This window comes from Rhea pennata, chromosome 24 (assembly GCF_028389875.1).
Source record: "Rhea pennata isolate bPtePen1 chromosome 24, bPtePen1.pri, whole genome shotgun sequence".
Taxonomy (NCBI): domain Eukaryota; kingdom Metazoa; phylum Chordata; class Aves; order Rheiformes; family Rheidae; genus Rhea; species Rhea pennata.
In genome coordinates, this window is record NC_084686.1 from 169637 (window position 1) to 190433 (window position 20797).

The 20797-nt window shown below is 42.3% G+C and overlaps 1 protein-coding gene across 2 annotated transcripts; it reads right to left on the reverse strand.

The window, feature by feature from the left end:
• Nucleotides 1-1428: 1428 nt before the first annotated feature.
• On the reverse strand, nucleotides 1429-20205 carry DDX6 (DEAD-box helicase 6). Of its 2 annotated transcripts, XM_062594474.1 has the most exons (15): nucleotides 20092-20205; nucleotides 17490-17953; nucleotides 15931-15994; nucleotides 15349-15453; nucleotides 13920-14049; nucleotides 13369-13515; nucleotides 13023-13117; nucleotides 12152-12274; nucleotides 11537-11665; nucleotides 11061-11177; nucleotides 9388-9451; nucleotides 8309-8410; nucleotides 7314-7493; nucleotides 3537-5729; nucleotides 1429-2901 (listed from the first exon to the last, which is right to left on the reverse strand). In XM_062594474.1, exons 2-13 carry the CDS (start codon nucleotides 17687-17689, stop codon nucleotides 7318-7320), a joined length of 1452 nt encoding a protein of 483 aa, XP_062450458.1. In that variant the 5' UTR covers nucleotides 17690-17953; nucleotides 20092-20205; the 3' UTR covers nucleotides 1429-2901; nucleotides 3537-5729; nucleotides 7314-7317. The 2 variants fall into 2 exon arrangements, with proteins under 2 accessions (XP_062450458.1, XP_062450459.1); XM_062594475.1 differs by lacking the exons at nucleotides 15931-15994; nucleotides 20092-20205 and having other exon boundaries at nucleotides 17490-17570.
• Nucleotides 20206-20797: the final 592 nt, after the last annotated feature.

The window sequence follows — 20797 nt, forward strand, 5'->3', positions numbered from 1 at the left end:
CACAGAGCAAAAGCTGCAGCCTTGCTTCTGAAATTCGCCCTGCCTTTTCACACCACACTTCATCTCCACACATCAGGTATAAGGCCTCTTTCAGAAGGAGATCTGACTGTTTTTAACCTGGCTCTTTGTTTAAATGATGATACATTTTAAACTTAAAAAATTGCTTAAATCATCTGCTCTGGTTGGAATAAAGGATCTAACAATGGTCTGGGAATCTGCTATTAACGTGCTGAATCTTGGCGACAATTTTTCAGCCCTTTCTAATTGGGTTTCTCTTATACGAAGTGACTAAAAAGCAGTGCACTTTTTGGAAGTATTTACGTTGAGATTGCACATTTACTCTTCTTAACATCACACTAGCCAGAAATAGCCCAGTACGCTCCCCTGCCCTGTTTATCCACAGGAGACCAACTCACACAGCCGTCCTGTTTGTGTATGAGCAATGGCCAGGGCTGCACACCACAGCAGGTAAAGTTCCCTGGAGCATGAACAGGCAACAGGGCAGACCTCGGGGCAACTACCAGTGAAGGTAAGAAGCAGCTCCAAGACTTCTGCAGTGCTGCTCCTGCTCTCTAGAGGGGCATGGCCCAAGAGCAGCTTTAATAGGGCTGAGAACAACTCTCTGTGGAAGGTGATGGCAAGTGTGCTCTGTGCCCAAACCTTCCCCCAGAGGGCTAAGTCCACATCTCTCATCGTTACTCTAGCGCACCAGCATGCACAACCTTTTGGAAAGCCCTGAGGTAGAAACCACAGAAGCCCCCCTCGGTCCCGATGCCCTCCAAGGGGAAGTGCTCAGTGACTACCCAGAGCCCCTTGCCCATTCCCTCTCCAGTCAAGCAGCTCCATTCAGCACTTTCAAATCAGCTCCTCCACAAGGTCTGTGGCCAGGAGTACAGTGTATCAGCCTAAAGAGGTGCCATGGAGTTTTACCAGGATTTACGTCTATTTCACATGTGTAACCCAGCTGCTTTGTAAGATTGGCGGAGTCTGCTTCAGGGCAATTCATTTTTTATTTATTCAGGTTTAGCAGCTGAGGCAGCCATCCCATCCCCTACAATTCAATCTATTTCACAAACCGAGCACCATGCAATGACCTCTGGGAAGGAAAAAAAAAAAAGAAGTCTCACATTGTGAAAGCTAGGGCTAATACAGTGGGGCATGTACCTTCTAGGGACCGTACCTTGGAAGGGCATGTGCCATCTAGGCTAGATGGCTTGTACAAAGAAAGAACAAATTCCATTTGCAGATGTGTCATCACTCAAGCTAGCAGAGCCTTTCCTTTTCTGAAGATTAGCTTTGGAGAGATGCGTCAGACAGAGGAGTCAGTTCTGAACATTCACAGACAGGTTTGGAGGTTTTCTGCACCAAGAAAAGGTGAAAAAGCCTTTTGCTTAGCAAAGGTAAAAGAAAGGAATACTCAAACCAATCTGGAGTTCCAGGGAGCTTTTATTGAGTTTCATTAACAAAATCAGGATTTTACCATTCATCTTTTCTGCACTCTGAACTCATGAAGCTCTTCACAAGTCAGTGTTGCGACACACGTACATCCACAGAAACACCTTCTCAACAGAATTCCAGCTCCACTGGAGAGTTTGCCAATTACTGATTTAACAGAAAGCCAATTTTCCCCTCCCTCCCTTGAATGTTCTGAAGGACTAGTCCATGTTGTTCACTGGTTATCTGTAAAATATCAACTTCTTGACTAGGGACCAGTGGATTGTAACATCTCACTTGAGTCACAGTTTTTTCTTCTTGAAATAAAGTTTCAGTTTCTTTCAATAAAGGGAACAGTGACTATTTTCTTCTCCTGACACCCTTTTCCCATAATTATTGGTTAAAATACAGCAAAGCTGTATCTTAATAAACCCACCCCTTTCCCCCCCACCCCTCCTTACCCTTCCCTGACTTGTCTACAGCAGAATTTAACAATGCTTTCACATGGGGATGTGTTAGCAATGCAATAGTGAACTGAGCAAAACCTAAGGAAAATATCCACCAAAGCCTTATCTTTTAAGCTTGGATGCATGCTCTGCTCCAGAGACTTCAGAGACTTGGCTTACTATGAAGAAAAATCCTGATTCAAAAAGAAGACTGGAAGTTCATAGCAATCAAAACATTCCTTGCACAGACTACTATTGCCAGCCCTTACAACGGCAGTCATCCTGCTAGAGTTCCTGGGAACAAAGTTCACTTTGCCATCAGAAACCTACAGCTGCTTGACCTCAACAGCACTACCCAGTCTAGCGCCCACACAAGACTCACCGTGAAGGTGACACTGGAGGTGCGGCATGCTAGTTCTGTAACCTCTAGAACAGGAGCAGATGCAGGACAGCCGCCTGCTCACATTTGCATCCAGTCATATGGAAACCACAAGAGTGCAAAGCATTTTTAAATTCTTGGTGCAGACACCCTCCCCCATCCCACAGTAAAAATAAAGAACATAGGATCAGAATGAGATGATTTGATACCAACACGTACACAACATTTGTTTGAGCTTCCATGTTTTTACCCACTAAAATGTCAGAGGGCAAAGGAAAGATGCTCCCATCTCATTCTGGAAATTAAAATACGTATTTGAGACCAACCCACCCCCCTCCCTTTGGTAAAAGTCCTCTAAGCAACTGTAGTGCACTCTGAGAGCATGGACCCAGAGGCCAGCCTATAGTTTATCTAGAATAAATTGACTGAAGATTTGCATCACCCTCTTCACAGTCATTTCACTCAGCTGTGAAGTTCCATTTCATCAGATTCACTGGGTGACACTTTTAGCCTTCTGAGGGGAAGAAATGCAGAGTACATCAGAATCTGATCAACTTCATCTTGGTCAGAGGAAATATTTGACCTTGGGCTCATCACTGAAGGCAGAGACTGGTTCCAATCAATACATAAACGTAATGGCTGCTAGGTGACAAGCAGAAACAGGAGGTCACCAGGATTCTGAGGAAGCTAAGGTTTATACACAACTCCTTATACAGGTAAGGGGCAAGGGGAAGGGGAGAAGGGAGGGAAAAAACAAAACAAAACAAAACAGACTAGGATTATCCCAGTCATCTGGAGCATCTTTCCATTTGCAAGATCACATCTGTTAGAGATAGCCTATTAACACCAAAAATAGGCTGCTTCCTTCTTTACTGGAAGCCACCTAAAAATGGTGCCCCCGATAGTCTAGGTAAGTGCCAATCCTCAATTAGAGGCCAAGTTTAAAGTAATACTTTCAATTGAAAAGTTCTGTGCTTCAAGAGGGACCATCAAAGCATGGCACCAGGCTAACCTACAACAAATCCAAGCAGAGCACATACATCTGATTCAACACAGCTATCTTGTTCTTATATGTGCATGCCCTGACAAGATACAAAACTTTTATTTACATTTTCCATGTCTTTGTTGCACTACAATGATCCCTCTTCTCTCTCACTGGAAAAATCATAAGCTGGCTGCAGTACAAGAGCAAGATTTTACTTTTGGTCAAAGTTACCACCCACAAACTCCCACCCCCCCACCCCAAAAAGCACCCCAAAACTGTATACATTTAGTACCTGCCAGTCAGACGTAGCTGTGTGGCTCACAGAGTGTCTGTGACCAAGCTCTTGAGTTTGTACTCTAGTGCAGCATTTGCTACAATTATGGAGTCACTGTTGACAAAACCAAAACAAACAAAAAAAAACCCAAAACAAAAACAAAACAACAACAAAAAAAAACCCTTTCCATCTTGAAAAGCTGCTGCCAGGAGGCACCTGGTCTCTACTTATGATCCTCAAGGAAACTGGTGGGTAAGTCTGCCTGGTAGTTCCAGCTTTACTTGTATTAAAAAAAAAAAAAAAAAAAAAAAAAGTCAAAGTGGGGAGAAATTAAGAAAATTGATTCCTGCATCCAGGTAAGCAAGCATGGTGTGAGTGCAGCATCTGTACACACAATAAGTGACTGAGCAAAAGGGATTGCATTCACCAGGTGCCTCCTAACAGTGTTGTTGAACAGGCTAAAAGGGAATTTAAAAAGTTTACGGTTTTTGATTTGCCTCACTCCTTTTGCCTGTAGATCAGGCCAAACATCAAGCATGTTGGGAGGGGCACAATTTAAAGCAACACTACTTGACCAGAAAGCATTTTCCAGCAATATACAATGCAGAATGACAGAGAGCAATTCATGCCAAAACAAAGAACATGGCAAGCAGCTTTCTGCAGCTTCTGACATGAACAGGGGCTCGCCCTAACCTGCTTACAAGTCTCTACAGAGGTTGTTTTGGGCAGAAAATGCACAACACTGCAGGAGGTGAATCAATTCCATAAAGCTCCAGAACTGTCAGTTTATGCATGTAAATTGGTTTTTCTGTGGTTTCTCTTAAACCCAAATCCATGTCTTATGCGTATACTGCTCAGCAACACTGACACCCGCTGGATTTCCCTCACGCCATGGTGGAACACAGATCTTGGCCCCCTTCAGAGCTTGTAAAAATTCCTGAAGTTTCTAAGGGGGAAATTGAAGAGCATCACAAACAGGCTGAGCTATGGAGTTTGAGGCCTTGCAGGCCTGCAAGTAATCTCTTCCGTAAGAGCGGTACAGGACAGTGTTGCCAACATCTGAGCAAACCCACTCTGACAAGGGACACTTGTAGAGGTCTGCTCTTCACAGAGGTCAGAGCACTTCTTGTTGTTTAGTGTTGCAGAAAACTGAGCCCCTCTCATCTTTAGCTGCTCCCATAATCAGTCAAATCCCTTTAACCCCAGCAACCTTCATCAAAAAAGTTATATATGAACCCAAACAGGAAAAAAAATCGTATTTACAAAGTTTGTACAATATACACATCTGATTTTCTATGGGACACACTGCACCAGAGGAAAGAGGGCCATGGCTCTGAAACAAGTCTACATATCAAGTGCTGTAACTACTAATGGAGACTTATGGAAACCAGTCTTTAGTGTTCTGCTAGAGCATAGGGCTTTTCTTATGGCTCCTGCAAAGGATAACAGGCTACTCTTTCCTTCTGGAGCTATGATACTGCACCTAATCAGCCCAGATTTTTAGTTGGTTTTGTTTTAAATACAGGTATTTACAGTGTGGGTGAACTGCAGATGCATATCAACTCCTCCAAACAATAATAATAAAAAAAAATTGAACAGAAAAGTAGTATTACCAATACATTTCACCTCCCAGCCCTGGGCTTGAGTATTTGGGGAGGAGAAGGGGAAGAAATGGGAACTTTGACCTGAAAAAAAAAACAGCTGTTGATTCCTTGGGCTGTGTCGGAAAGGGGAATATTCTGAATGGTCTCATAGCATAAGGCACTTTGCACGAATAAGTAACAAGCTGTTTAGCTTAAAAACAGATGAGTAACCAGGGAGAAGTTGAAATGCACTCAGTCGGTGGCTGGAGAATTTGAAATAGCAGACAAGCTTGTGTTCATCAAGATTCTTCTCTTTTTAGGGTTTCTCTTCTTCCCTTGCTGCCCCTCCCACCCAAAGAAAAAGAATTTAAAACCAGCAGTTAGTGCAACTAATGTTCAATCAGCACACAGTGCAAACAAGTGGAAAAAACAAAAAGATATTCCTCCTTTTATCTTCTTTCTTCTTTGCTGCCAAATTTAAAAAGAAAAAAGGCCAAGCTCTTTAGTCTTCATAGTTCCAAAATGAAAAGACGAAGAAAAACCCACAAAGAGAAGGGTATCCCCAAAGAAACGATGTGTCACAGATCTGGATCAAAGGGCTTCACCTTCTGGCATGTGTAATCAAAGCCTAAAACAAAACAAAAACAACACAACCCACAACACCTACAGTTAAATCCTTTTTATCTATAACCGGAACTTAAGAAATGAATCACATCGTCTACATATGCAGTAGCTTTGGAAAAGCAAAATGAAGCTGAATCATTTGGAACAGTCTGGCTTCAACAATGCTTCCTGCCCCACAGAATCACAGCACAGTGAGTGCTGAGGATACACTCTTCCAGCCAACAGAGGGGATGCTACTGTGCACAGCAAGTGCAGCCCAGCAGCCAAGTCAACGAATACAAGAAGAACTTTTGTAGCACGACACAATATCTAAGGCCAAGTCTGTCAGCAATAAAATCTGTTTCAAGACAAAATTAACCTTACAACTTAAAGGCCCTCTCAAACAAGAGCAACTATCCAACTATACCCTATGGGACTTGACCACTCACTCATCTGCCTCCTTAAGAAAGCAGTATATTTCTAATTCTCAGACAAGGTCATAACGCTCCACCCCCCCCACCCCGTCCTTACAGTAAGGCACCCAAGAACCTTTGAACCCTTCTCAAGTTTGTTTTAATTAAAAGAAAGAAAAACGCTCAGAGACAATTCAACCAGCAAAGCAGAGGCTGCAAGTCAGCCTGGCATGACTGGTTAGGGCTTTCCCCTAAAGGGCTTAGCCCTTTTCCCAGGGCTTTCCTAGGGCTTCCAGAGGAAGGACATAAGTTGCTGCAAAAGCAGGCTGCTGAATTTAGTTAAAATGAACTTTTTTTAAAAAAAAAAAAAATGAGTTGACAAAAATTTCAGCAGCCTTCTCAGGATTCTCTGATTCATGATTTCTAATAAACAAGTACACACAAAATTCTTTTAGCCCAAGCTAAATCATCTTACACAATAGTGTCTTAACCAAAAAAAGCTGAAACACCCTCAATAACTTTTTTTGCTTCACTGCAATCCAGGGCATTTTTTCTTCTAATAAAAAGGAACTGACTCAGCAGTTCTTGCCCAAAAGTTATCAGAAGTCACACTTAACAGTACCCTATGGTGAAACCTCACAATCTTTTCAAGGTAAGTAGACCTCAAGTGGCAACAGGGATGAATTACACCTTTGCTACCCACCCTTGCTACCCATCCTTTACTTGCAGGAAGCCCGAGTCAAATGATATAAGCACATTTTAGCCTGAACTTGTTCCTTTTAACTGATAAGGTGCTTAGGCTTTGCTGCTGCTGCTATGTTCTCAAACCAGCAGCCTCCACTAATCACCCTTCTCATGACTGCTTGTCCCTCAGCTATTTCTCCTTTTATCTATGCCATAGAGAAAGAATTCATGAGGCTACTGGACATCATCCTGGCTTTTTCACCTCCTCTTTTTTAGTCTAATCCTTAATATATGCTCAGCATTTCAGTTAAAGCCACTAAAAGTTACTCCTCCTCCCCTCACCACACTCACAGAATCCCTTGCATTGATACAGTCTCTCAAACTTGTTTTCATAATCAGACCCTCTTTAGCACATCACTTTCCCCTCCTCCTCTCCCCAAAACACTCCTATTTGTCAGCTCTTCTTTCATCCAACACATCTTCTGCATTCAGGAAGGCATTTACATACGCACATGGTTATGGTTTCTCATCTTCTACAGGTTCACTGTGGTATTCTGCCACATACAGGCTCTTGTCAATGTTGCTTGGTATGGGTTTAATTTCAGTTCCCAACTGCTCCTCAATACTTTTCAGGTTGAATCGATCATCATAGGTGATCAAGTTGATGGCCAGGCCAAGATGGCCAAAGCGACCTTGGGAAGAGAAACAAAAAGCCTGAATAAAAGCTTCATTGAAAGAGTCCTTGATTGTCATCGTTCCCTGATGATAAGGGCAAATCCAGACTCTACCACAGCGCTCTGCAAGTTTCACATTACCTGTTGCTGAGGAGTTTCACATTGCCGTAAGAACGCGAAAACCCAGAGGCTACAGATGCTCCAATGGAATTTACCCATTAAATACAAACTAAAAGCCTTCCAGTACCAGAGTATGCAAGGTCAGCCTTTACCCCACAGCAAGTACTCTTGCTGCAAGAAAGTGTGGGTGTGTTCTTGTCTGCTATATAACATAATCACTGAACAGAAAAGTTGTTCTTTCTCAGAAGGTGCTTTCTTCTTTTTCCACCTCTTCTGCCCTAACAAATATGCCTTTCTCAGTAAAGCATTTTGGCGTTGTCCAGACATTAGAAGCGTTTTGGAACACCTGCAGAAGAAAACTATGCTTAAGATACCAGGCAGCTCAGTTCTCAGTACAGAATTTTCCTGAACTGCAAACAGGAGCACCAGTAAGTCTCTTGAGATTAAAGCAAAATATCTAATTTTTGCATTAAGCTCTTCAGGCCAGTTTCAAGCGTTTATTCAGATTATTTGTGAAAATAATCACCCGAGACAATACCTGAAAATACGAACTGCTGTCCCTCTGAAGAAAGCATGGTGCCAGAATTTTGCCCGAGAATCTGAACTGCTTAAAATAATTCTCAGATACGGTAATAGAAAGCAAAAGCCAATCCAAGCCTAAGAAAGTCACAGTGATCGGTCAAGTTTTCCCTAAAAGATGCTTCTTCTCTCACCTGATCTGCCAATACGATGGAGATACGTCTCTGCTAGCTTTGGGAAATCAAAGTTTATTACCACATTCACAGCTTGGATATCAATACCTCGGGTAAACAGATCTGAAAAACAATCCAGGTCATGAAGAAAGTTAATTTCAACAAGATCCCATGGTGGCAGGATTTAAGGTGGAAAGATCAACAACAACAAACAGTAGCTTGCACTAGTTTCTAAATATAAACCTCTCTTGTATCATGACATTTTCCATAGAATTCTGTTCTGGCTTCTTCTTACTCTTTATCCTTTTTAGGCAGAAATAACAGGAGAGAAAAAAAAAAAACAATATACATGCCAGATTTTCACATGTACACAGGAAAAGTAAGTAACACCAAGTCCATTTTCCAGGTTAGATTATTTTTGAGCTTTTAAAAAATAAAAGCATCTCCTCATCCATGAGGTACATTGCCACTGTTAAAACAAGCTCAAGATCTGAATTACATGCAACTAGCTAAACTGTTTCCCCCAACACACACACTACTAATGATTTTTATTTAGATCACCCAGATACATGTAGCTATCAGCACACACTGCCATGTTATTACCCAAATAGGCTGTGCAACGAAAAAATCAGATAATACACAAGCCAATCAAAACCGCAAAGATTTTTAGAAAAGATGAGCTGTAAACAGCCAAAGAAACTGTAAAGTGTACCCTGATGATCTTAGTCACAGGCTAGGAGTCCTGCCTACAGTCCTGCTGTTTCATAAAGCTTCAGCCCAACAACTTAAAGGGCTTTCACAAGTGAAAACAAACACAGTACATAACTGATGGCAGGTGGAACTATTACAATGACAAGATTTGCTAACAAGTTGCACTTTCACTGTTTGTCAAAAAAAAAAAAAAAACACAGTGTATATTCCTCAAGAATAGCTTCACCCTGCTACCCACAAGCTTGACCATATTCTCTTATCTAAACCTTTTATTTTGCTTTATTTCAATCAAGTTATCCCTTATGTAAAAGCTAATGGCTAATTCACCTTTTACTGCCACCTTCTCCCCCTTCCTCTCCCCCCTCTCCCAAAAAATTAGGAACTCTTACCAGTGCAAACAAGATTCCGGCATAAGCCATTTCGGAAATCGTGGAACACACGATTGCGGTGTTCCTGGAAACAAAGAAAAGCTCAGCTATAACTTTCAGGTAGATACTGAAGTCGCAAACATTGAATTTCAATCAAGTGCATTCTTACTCTTTGTCCTTACTGAGAACAACTGAGTTGCAAGAAAGCTGTTAACACATATTGCTTAGGACTTATCATCAGTATGCCTTAAAGGCTAAAGAGCCCCTTGTAGGTACCACTTTGAGACAAAGACACCAAATTGGTTCGAAACCCTCGTACATTTCCGTCAGTCATCTCAAAATAGGATTATTTTAACTTTTCAGTTAAACGTACATAAAAGTAACTGAAAACTTGTACTAATAGGAATGGCATCAAATAACAAACAGGCCTCTATAGTAACTACCCTGCCTTTTTCCTTCCCAGTAAGAAATATCTTACACCAATTTCTGCCAGCATTAGGTACAGGAACTAGCATACATGAAAGCACAAGAAATCAGCTAGGAGTTTTATGACACTTAGCTCCCTGGAAATCCAGTTTTAGCAAAGAAGTTTCCCCACACCCAAATCTTATTTTCATTTCTGATATTCTGACTACTGTCTGCCCCCTCCAGCCCCCTGCTAAATTCCATGTGCTTTATTCATTTTATGTCCTAGAATTAAATTTGTGACCATTTGCATTAAATATAGAAATATTTCTCTTCTAAAAAAAAAAACAACAACAAATTTTGCACTAACTTTGTTTTCCATGGAGTGTTTTTTTACAACTGACTCAGAATTTGGGGTGGGAGGAGTCAATTGTCTCTACAGACTCTCCCTCCTGACAAACAAGTCACTTTGACCACACTACGATTAAATCCTATCACTCTGAAAGAGCCAAATAAACACCTGAAATGAACAAACTACAGCCTTCAAGAGCAAATACACCTCACACGTTTTGCCATAAAGATCAACTAATGACTAACCAAAAAAAGAAAACCATTCTTAAATTCTTAATACCCGTGTCTCCTCTGACTAATTACTGGTCTGCTTACAGCCCAGGAAACATTTGTTTGGCTTGTCAGTCCAGTGAACAGCAAGCTAGATCTCCTCTGAAGCGCTCATTTAAATTTACTCTGGCTTATAAACACGAAAATACTTCAAAGTATTATTGCGTTGTGGCATTTCAACCTTTTGCCAGTGTCATATAGTGTACTTGCTGGTAGCAAGGTAGCTGAGTATGAAGCTAGAGAACAGGAGAACTAATCTCCAATAAAAGGAATCCCTTGCACTAGTTAAGCTGCATTGGTATTTTGCATAGCTTATATCAAAGTAATGTGTGTAAGTCGTGTAGGGGTTGTCACCAAAATTTCTGATCAAAGCCACTGCCCTGACTTATTTGATTCCCTTTTACACATTGTGCAAAATCTACTGTTTGCACATCCACACCAAGCACCAAGTCATCCATGACAGCTCCTCATGCTAGCAACAGGAAAACAGTAGCAGTAAAAACTGTGCCTTCTGGCAGCAGCTTGTGTTTATATGGGATTCAAGTAACCTGACCTGAAGAACTCCTAAATGCTGACTGGCCTGCTACACTAAGTAGTCTGGAAAGTGAATGACCTCGGATACAGACTAGAAGGGGAGGAGGGAGAAAAACTTTTAACTTCATACTCACCTGCCTCATTTTAGCATGGATATAGAAGCAGGAATAGCCCAACTGGGAGATCTTTTTGGCTAGCAATTCAACCCGTTGAGAAGAGTTGCAGAAAATGATCGACTGGTTAATCTGGAGCTGAACATAAAAGTAGCTTGTTCAGTAAATGCAGCATTTTACTAATGAACAGTCCAAAACATAAGAATTCTAAATCCTTTCCAAGAGGCAGCAAAACAGTTACACTGCAGGTAACCTAAACAGTACATATTTTTGCACAAGAGGAGAAAAATTAGTATCATTCCGTAACATGAAATTACAGGACAAGAAGCATGTATTTTTAGCTTCAGTTTATACAGTAAGATCAGCACTTTTTTGGCACAGGGGAAAAAAACAAGAACAAAAAATACATAGTTAGCCAATCTTTGTTACCGTAAACCTTATTCTTTGTTTTGAAGGAAAAAGCTTCTGCGTGTTCCTTACCAAATCCTGTTGCTTACCCTGGAAAACAGTGTATTGAGGCAGTGTACTTTCTGACGTTCAGTTACATAGGCGTAGTACTGGGTAACTCCCTTCAAGGTCAGCTCCTCCATCAGATTAATCTCATAGGGTTTCTGCAAATGGGAATTCTGAAAGAGAGATTTTCAAGCTAAAGATAAAGCAGGTATAGCCATGTGCAAACAGCTAAGGACTTCTCACCCTCAGCACATTAAGCTCCTGCCTGGCAAGTATGTACCACCTATCCACTCTCAGGCTATGCATAAAACAGACAGGGCAGGCAAAATTTTACAAAGGATTATTTATAAATCAAAGGCAACACATCAGGCCAGACAGTGGTACCTCTTAGAAGCAAATCACTAAAGACTGCATGTAACAACCACATAAAAAGTGAAATGGTGCCCTTTATGTAAGAACTGTGCTTGTCTAGCTTTCCCATTACTGTTCTTTAATAAAGTGCCAAAGCTATTTGACACTTCTGTTCTAGATTTAGGCTGGCAAGCAGGTAATCTCTGCATGCGTAAGTAAATGGGCACTAACAATTATGCATTGTTCCTTTGTACATTTCATGTACAAGTCATCACAATCAGTACGTCTATGAATATATCTATACCTACCATGAACTTCTGTACACTCAGAGGGAAAGTGGCTGAGTAGAGCAAAATCTGCCTGTTTTTAGGTAGCGTGAGAATAATGTCCTCCATTATTTGAACAAAGTCTTGAGACAGCAACTTATCCGCCTGTCAGAGAAGAGAAAGTAAATTAGTGGTGCAAGCAACAATCTCCTAGTCATATTTCATTGGGGGAAAAAAAAAAAACACACAGTATTCCACCTGTCTTTATGAAGCAACAGCCCTAAATCCTTGTAACATGCTCCCCCCGCCCTCCCCCCTCCCCAAAAAACAAAATAGCTCCTACAGATAGGATTCATTTCTTGGTTATCCCAGAGTAAGAAAAAAAAAAAAACATTTAAATTTCCTGGTTCTCAGCACTTGGATTTAAACAGAATCAATGAGAAAAAACAAATGGCATGGGATACTACACTGAAAGCAGCCCCCAGGATTCCTAATAGATTCAAAGAGCTACCTTCTCAATCTCTCATTCAGAAACCTGTGCTCTACTGGATGTTCCTACTCCAGCTTTCATAAAATTATGTTGCAAGCACAACTCATTCTTTATAACCCGAAGCCAAGTGAAGTGTACTCCATCACTTCAGAACAGGCTGTTAACCTATTCCAGAATAACAACAAAGAATACATGAAAGGCAAACTTTTCTAAGTTATTTTGTTAAAAGTTTCACCCAGAAGATCCAGATGCATAAAAGTTTCTGCCAACACACCACCTCAAAAAATTCAGAAATTGTTAACTTTGTAGTGTCTCTAACCAAAGTTTTTTTTTTTGTTGTACTTGATGAGGAGGCTTGCTGAAATACACCATTTCTTTAATTCAGTGTTAAAAATTCCAAAACATTTAACATGAGCAACTTGCCTCATCCAGTACTATCATCTGGACATGCTCAACTTTTGCTACTCCTTTCTTGATGAGATCGAGAATTCTCCCAGGGGTAGCTATCACCACATGCACTGTAAGTTTGGAAGAGCAAAAAGATTAGGTGACTACAACAATGCAAAGAGTTTCTGGCATTCACAGCCAGGTTTTATATGAACAGTTTGAGAGAATAACGACTGCATACAAACAGCAAATAAGAGATATTACAGTCCATTCTGTGACAGGCAAACAATAACACATGAATAACTCAAAGGCAGAAATTCCACTGCCATACTTCAAAAACCACAAACAAACAGCAACTTTACTGTAGCAGAAATGCTCCAACCTGTATCATCAAGCCTCATTATGTCATCTCGCAAATTGGTTCCTCCTGTTGTTGCCATCACTTTGGCACCTCCCATGTGTTTGCTGACTTGGATACAAATTTGACTGACCTGCAGGGCTAGTTCACGGGTGGGAACAATCACCATTGCTGAAAGTTAAAAATCTCAGTGTGAGTTACTAGTAACACCTTGTATCTTAAGCATTTATCCTTAGAACAGATACATACTTCAGGAAGAGTGCTACATTTCTCCATATTCCCCCTCTGCCTCAGGCCCCCAGCCACCAACCACACTTACTACTCCAAATTCACTTTCCAGTACAAGACAGTAAAGTCCACAGGATATCCTCCATTTCAGATTTGTGAACACAATTGTGGAAGTTTTACAGTTCCTCCTTCCCTCAACCATTCCCCACAGCTTTCTTGGAAAATACCAGAAGAAGACAACCTACATCTCTAAAAGAATATACACAAGCAATTTTAGATTCAAGTGTGCTAAATACATACCGATACCATTACCCAGATGGAGCTAAACAAAATCCATTTCAACTGACCTTGTATATTGTCCTTCTTTAAGTCTAGCCGTTCAAGTAAGGGAATGAGGTAGGCTCCACTCTTGCCTGTTCCGTTTTTCGCTCTAGCCAAGATATCCCTACCAGATAAAGCAATGGGGATGCTCTCCTCCTGAAATGCAATGACATTTGGTGCATGAGCAATCATAAGCCATGCTCACTTAAGAGCTTGGCTGTCCTTAACTCCTCTAACTAACAGTATCACATTAAGGCTGTCTTTTCCATAAACACAATACCCTACAGCTGTGTATTCTATCCTCCTGGCAGAAAGCAGCTAAGTCTATCAGGAAAGAGTTCTCCCACACAGCCATAGCTCTGCTCCCACTATCTCAATTACTATTCTTGTGTCATCTGGTCATAAGAAAGCCAGCAATCAGATACCACAAGGATGGTAAACCCATACTGATGGATTAGAAAAAAGTGAAAATTAGAAAAAAAAAAGTAGAGGCAGCAAAGAGTCATTATCGCCTTTTACGGAGAAGGATAACCATCTATATTTTGATATAAGAAACATATCAGCCCATGCAGTTTCAAACCCGCATGTTTCTGGGACATACCTACCACAAAACCAGCAGGTTTTCCTTCTGAAACTTCAGGCATCCAAACTCAGTCCTAAGTCTTCTGCTTTTTGCTTTCTTTTACAGTAAGATCTAACCAACCCAAGCCTCTCAACCCTGTCACATCAGAAGAGCAGGAGCTCAGAATCTGTGCTAAAGCACTTAAGTAACAGCCATGGCTCTTTCTGTGCCTTAAGCAGATAAAATGGAACAGCTGTGTCAACAATAATCCTCCAAAGAGCAATTAAAAGAGACTCCAAAAACTCCCAAAGTTTGCAAGTCAGCAACATTAAGAACAAGTCTTAAAAGTAAAAGCCAGATGGAGGTACAGAAAGGTAAACTGGCTAACATATTAACCTCAGTCTTCCATCTTCCACTGTGCATACTTCCAGATGCTTAAGAGTTAAAAAAACAAAAAACAAAACAAAAAAACAACACATCTGTGATAAAGCTGCACAGACATCTTTGGAAATTTATTTGACTTGCCATAGGTTGCAAGTCATTAACTTTTACAAAAAATGTACAGAAAAGCACTGTTACCACTTGGACTAGTCATTTGTTTAAAGGATGCTACTGACTAGGAGATTAAAATACTAATGCCTCTACAGCAAAAAGGAAAAACAAGATAATTTCTTTAAAGTGTATGTCAGTCCCATTTCTATGTTACTTAGGAGCTACAATTTAGTTTGGTGTAGGAATTTCTCCCCATCCCCAAGGTATTGCCAAGCTTTACTGTTCAATTCCCCAGTTTTTCCAAATCATGACATGATTACCCAACTCTTAAGGGGGAATAAAAGGTTCAATGAATTAATACAAATTAAGCTGTCACTTATAACTAGTCTGTTTATAACAACCTGAATAGGAGATGGCTTTTCCCAGCCCATTTCAAAAATTCCCATCAGCAACTCCCGTTTCAAACAGTAATCTTCAAACTCGTTTCCTTTTGTGGAGGTCACATCCTGAATAATCAAAAAAAAAAAAAAAAAAAAGCACAGTGATAAGATTAGTTCGTAGAAGCTACAGCTGTAGATTGGTCTGACTCAATGAGAGATTACTTACGCAGGAAGACCACAACGCACGTTCCACAACTATGTAAAAATTCTCACTCATCTATGCAACACCATACCACGGAGAAGAAAGTATTAACTTTCTGGTAACTGTGAATATACATCGACACCTTTTGATCTGCCCTTACAGGAGACACTGAGAATCAATCTCATGCTACAACCGCCCCCCCTAAATCTAAAGCAAATTTGAAGCTTTACAGGGAAAGCATCTCTCCCATACAACTGTAGGGGAACACATTAATTCTTCATTTAAAAATAGCAAGACATGAATTGCTTTTGAATCTCTGCTTAGAAGAAATATTTTGCCAGTGTAGTTTCTATGTTTTTGTTTTTTTCCAAAATATATTCCTACAATTCAAATATCCTTACCGAAGTTTTGATTCTCAAATCCTTTGGAGGGAGTTTTAAAGTCTTCTTCCAGTCATCACCAGGTCTATAGCAAAATAAATAAATATTTTTTTTTGTGTGTGTGCGTGTGTGTGTGCTTTCATTAGCAACAGTTTTAAAAGTAGTATTTCACCTCTGGAGGACTAAAAGCATCTACATATATGAGCTCATGTCTTCTCTGAGCTAAGCAGGATGCAACAAGGAGGAAACCAAAGAAATTCAGCAGTCTGCCAAATACAAAAAAGCTTGTGAAATCTTTATCCAGTCATGAGTCCCATTTTTAGGGCACTATATCAGTACAGTAGAACACTGATGTAAAATGGAGCACTGAATTAATCATACAAAAGAAACTCGCTATAGTAACTCCACGTAAGTATTTCACCAGTTGGAAACGAACAAAAACACCCCTGAAAAACAAAAATCTCTTGCCCAGGGATCATCTAGTTTTTATGTAAGAGTAGTATATATTGATAAAAACACTTTTGGGGAGAAAATTAAGCAACACACATGCACCACTAGTTCATCAATTTTGTCTTCTGCTCTCAATTGCATTTAGATACTCATCCTCTCTCAAAAGAGACTGCACGGTAATGTACAGAAGACAAGATCTTTTCTTCCTCATTCCCAGATGAGGATGAGCTTTGATTAGTTTAACCCACTAGTTTACTCAGATTAACTCATAAAACCAAGGAAGCAGGTCAAGCAAATTTTACAAACTGGAATATTACATTATGTGCTCTAAAATTATACCAGGCATTGTTTTCACAAATACCTGAGAAACAGAATACCAGCTTTTTTTGTTCTGGGGCATAACCATGGGTTGTGGTGGGGGGAGGGGAGAAGAAGTCTCATTACAGCATGAGTCTTTCAAATTTGTCAGAATTTCCAACCAATACATTCATGTTTTATTACTATAGCTCTGAGAACAGTTTGATGGGAGGACAGATAAAGTGACATAGGATAGCCTAATGGTAGCACATTAGCTTGACTCAGATTTTGATTAATGAAAAAAATCATACGGTTAAATCGCAGAGAGTGCACACTACTGTTTAACTCACACAAGTTAATGCGTAAAGTGACTTTAAGATCAATGAGAAAAGATAACTGATTTTAAAGAATTTCTCACCATGAGACACATCTGCAGCAAACAAATGAAAACCATACACAACTGGACTAAAGCTACATGGTATTTTCTCCTCTGTTTTAAGTCTCAATTCAGCTCCTTCGCATTCCCCAACTCTCTTCTCCTACTGCTTGCAACAAGGAAAGAGAACAGGATGATGCTGTGCAGTAGGGCTACCTTTGTCAAGTTGCTACATGCTGCGAAAAGCAAAATGCCAAATTCAATTTTCACAACTAACAGATTACTATGACCATTGTCAGAGAGAAGTTTGCATCTGAAAAATACATTTTTTTTAGATGCATGTCACAGGACACCTATCACCAATATCATAAAACAGAACAAAAAACCTTCCCATGCATTAAATTTAAATGTTATTTTATATCCGCTGATGTTATTCAGTATTTACACACATACTTACTTAATAGTGGTGGTCATACTCTGTGCTTGCTGTTGAGTGCCATTATTGATTGTGTTGACATTTTTCAGCTGGTTCATCTGTTGCTGAGTTTGTGTGCCTCCACCTCCTGGGCCCCCGCTGGGTTTTACAGGGCCTCTCAACTGCCCATTCTGACTGGATAGACCCATTATAACAGGGTTCTCTGTTCTGGCCGTGCTCATGTTTTTATTTTTAAAGATGTCTTTTTAGACTTCAAAACTTTGAAAGTCAGTACAGAAACTGTAATAACAGTTTATTAGACTCTCCAAAATGAAGAGATAAATAAGTCTTGCTCAATATATGAGTCCTTTATTGCAATGCAGGCAAGCACCCGTAAGTCACTCAAAGGTAAAGTAGTAACTTGCTCTGATGCACTGTGGATCAACTTTTTTTTAAAAAAAGCCCTCTAACAAAGTTGAGTTATATCAGAATTCACTTGCTTCAATCTGAAAGAGAAGCAGACAACAACAATCAATACGCAATTTTTGTCTACGGAATTTTTACCTGTTTATATTGTAAAATGGCCTACAACAACATATAGCACTGAAAAATCATTTCTTCTCAGGCAATATGCAACACAAAGTACCCGCTCTTTTGTTTCCTCAGTTTAAGAACCAAAAGCACACCAAACTGTTTTCCATTGCTATAAAGCTGAGCAGAACATCACAGGTCACCAGAGATCACTCTGTAGCCTTGCTGTGACTAATCATTTGAAAAATACTACCCAGCCCCCTTATAAAGTAGGCATCAACTACCCCAGCTGTTTTGCCTATCCTTGAAATGCAGCCACCTTCGGGACACAGCAAAGTAGCCATAAAATGCTAAACAACCATGTTACACAGACATTTATGACAGAAAGCAAGAGCAAAATATCAAACAGATATTAAAGGCAGAATTCAAGAAATTCTTAAGATACTCTGACCATCCTTTCAACTAGGAAGGGAAGTAGAAAAGATGGCACATCATCTTAAGGAAAAAAAAAACAGACAACCCAAAGAAAAAAACCACATAGAACTAACAGAAGTTTTCCATCCACCACCCCCCAAAATTAGTTTAGTGAGCTTACTTCAAACTGATATCCAATTTAAAAGTTTACAAGTCATTCAGGATAGTGAAACTAATGACATTATCACGCTGAACTGACAGCAGCTTCCTGTTTTGTTAAGCCTAAATGTTTGCACCTAAACTGTTGGTTCATCTCCAGTCCGAAACAATGAATAAACATATGTACACTAGATACGCAGCTTCCTGCTTTTATGTTCCGCATGATGTTACATTCCAGCTGTCACTGAACAATCCATATCGCACCCAAAAAAACAACATTCACAACACGTAACTTAACGCTAACGCCATTACCTAACAAAAAAGTTGGCAAAAATGTAAGCAGATAATATAAAGCTTGCATCTTACACACAGAGCATACATCTCATATATGTTGAAAAACTCTCCCTATGATGGTAATAGTAAGCCAAGACACTCCTAGTCTAGAACTTTTTCAGAGGAACAAAAAGTAAGCTTGCACATACAATTTCTCATTACAAAGCATCTGCATCTTAGGATAATGCAAACAGAAAAACAGCAGACTATTGATCATCAAGTTCCGTGTCCAAAAAGATATATGTTCCCTCACCAGCCAAAATACAGATTTCAAACAATAGTGGTACGTGAAATTTGAAGCGGTAGAAATGCTACACTTCTAGTCAAATAGACAGAAAAAGAACTCAAACTCTTCTCAAATCTCCCAACCTTGTCCCAGTATATCGGTTAGAGTTTCATAGCGCAATTTTAAACTTATTAGAATTGAGATCCCCCAGTTCACTTCCAGGCTAGAAACACGGTTTCAAGACATTCTTTGAAAAAACGCTCCTCTTAACCTTACTTTTGTACCAAAACGGAGGAGTCGGAAGAGAAACCACGAAGTCACCTAAAAACCCCTGACACACCAACAAGTTTCCCCAATGTTTTTACTCGAGAGAGCCTTCCAGTCCCTTGTCGTGCCCGTGCCCTGGAAGGCAACACAAAGCCTCCCCGGGGCCGGCACACCTCACCGTCCCCACACGGGCAGCGCCACCATTTCGCAAACCGGCGGCACGGCCCAGAAGAGGCCCCCGCGCGCGGGGCTTCCCCTGCCGAGGCAGCCCACGGCGGCCGCCCCCAGACCGCTCCCCGCGCCGCCGGGGCCGCGCCGCCGCCCCGGCTAGCGGCACCAAGCCCCCGCGCAGCCGGCGCCACCGCGGAGCCCCCGCGGCGCCCATTGTTGCCGCCCCCCGCGGCCTGCCCGCAGTGCGGCGTTGCCCGGGCCTGCGGCGAGGCCGCGCCGCCCGCGAAGCGCGGCTGCGCCATACCGGCACCCCTCGCCCGCCAACAGGAGCGCGGCGCCGCCCGCCCCCGCCGCTCGGGCGGCAGCGCGCGCCGCCGCCCCGCCGCTGTCCGCCTCGCGGCCCCTCGGCGCCGCCAGGCCCGGCCCAGGCCCGCCGCCCCCGCGACGCGGCGCAGGCCGCGGTGCTCGGCCGGGCGGCGGCGACGGCCTCCACAGCACTCCCCGCGGGCCCGTGCCCGCCCCGGCGCCCGGGCCTGTCCTCACCGCCACCAGCCGCGCTCCCCCCTCGCCCAGGTATAAAATCCTCTCGCTCTCCCTTGATGCCTTGTTATGGCGACTCGACGCTCCAAGATGGCGGCTTCCTCCTTCCTCCCGTGCGCCCTCCCCCTCCCGGCAAGGCAGGCCAGGCCAGGCCCCGCCCCGCCCCGCCCCGCCCCGCCCCGCCCCGCCGGCGCGGACGCACGCAAGCGCGCACCCCACCCCGCCGCTGCCCGCTGCGTCACCGCGGGGCGGGGCGGAGGGGGCGGAGCCCGGCGGCAGCGGGGGGCGTGGCGAGGGCGTGGCGGGGATGCCCGGCCCCGCCGCTCCGGGGGTCCTGGGTTCGCGGCCGCGGGCGGGCGCTCGGCACCGCCGCTTTCCCTTGTGGCTCGCAGCCATTCTGCCTGCCTGCAGCACACCTCGGTCATGTCCTTGGCTGCCTCCAGCTGCCCAGCCTGTTATTCACAGCAGAAATTCTTATTGCCCGCGTCCTGTACCGCATGCAGTACTCCAGTCCTCTGAATTGCCCAGTTCTTCCCGAAACACGACTCTGGCCCGACCTCTTCCAACGGCACCCACCGATTTGCGCTCCTTGGGGAGGTGCAAAGCAGGACTGGGCTCCAAACTCATTCCTTTGAGATGCCATCGCTAGCCGCCTCTTTGGAGCACCTCTTGCCACCATCGACTTTCCTCTCCTTCAGCAGTGCTCCCT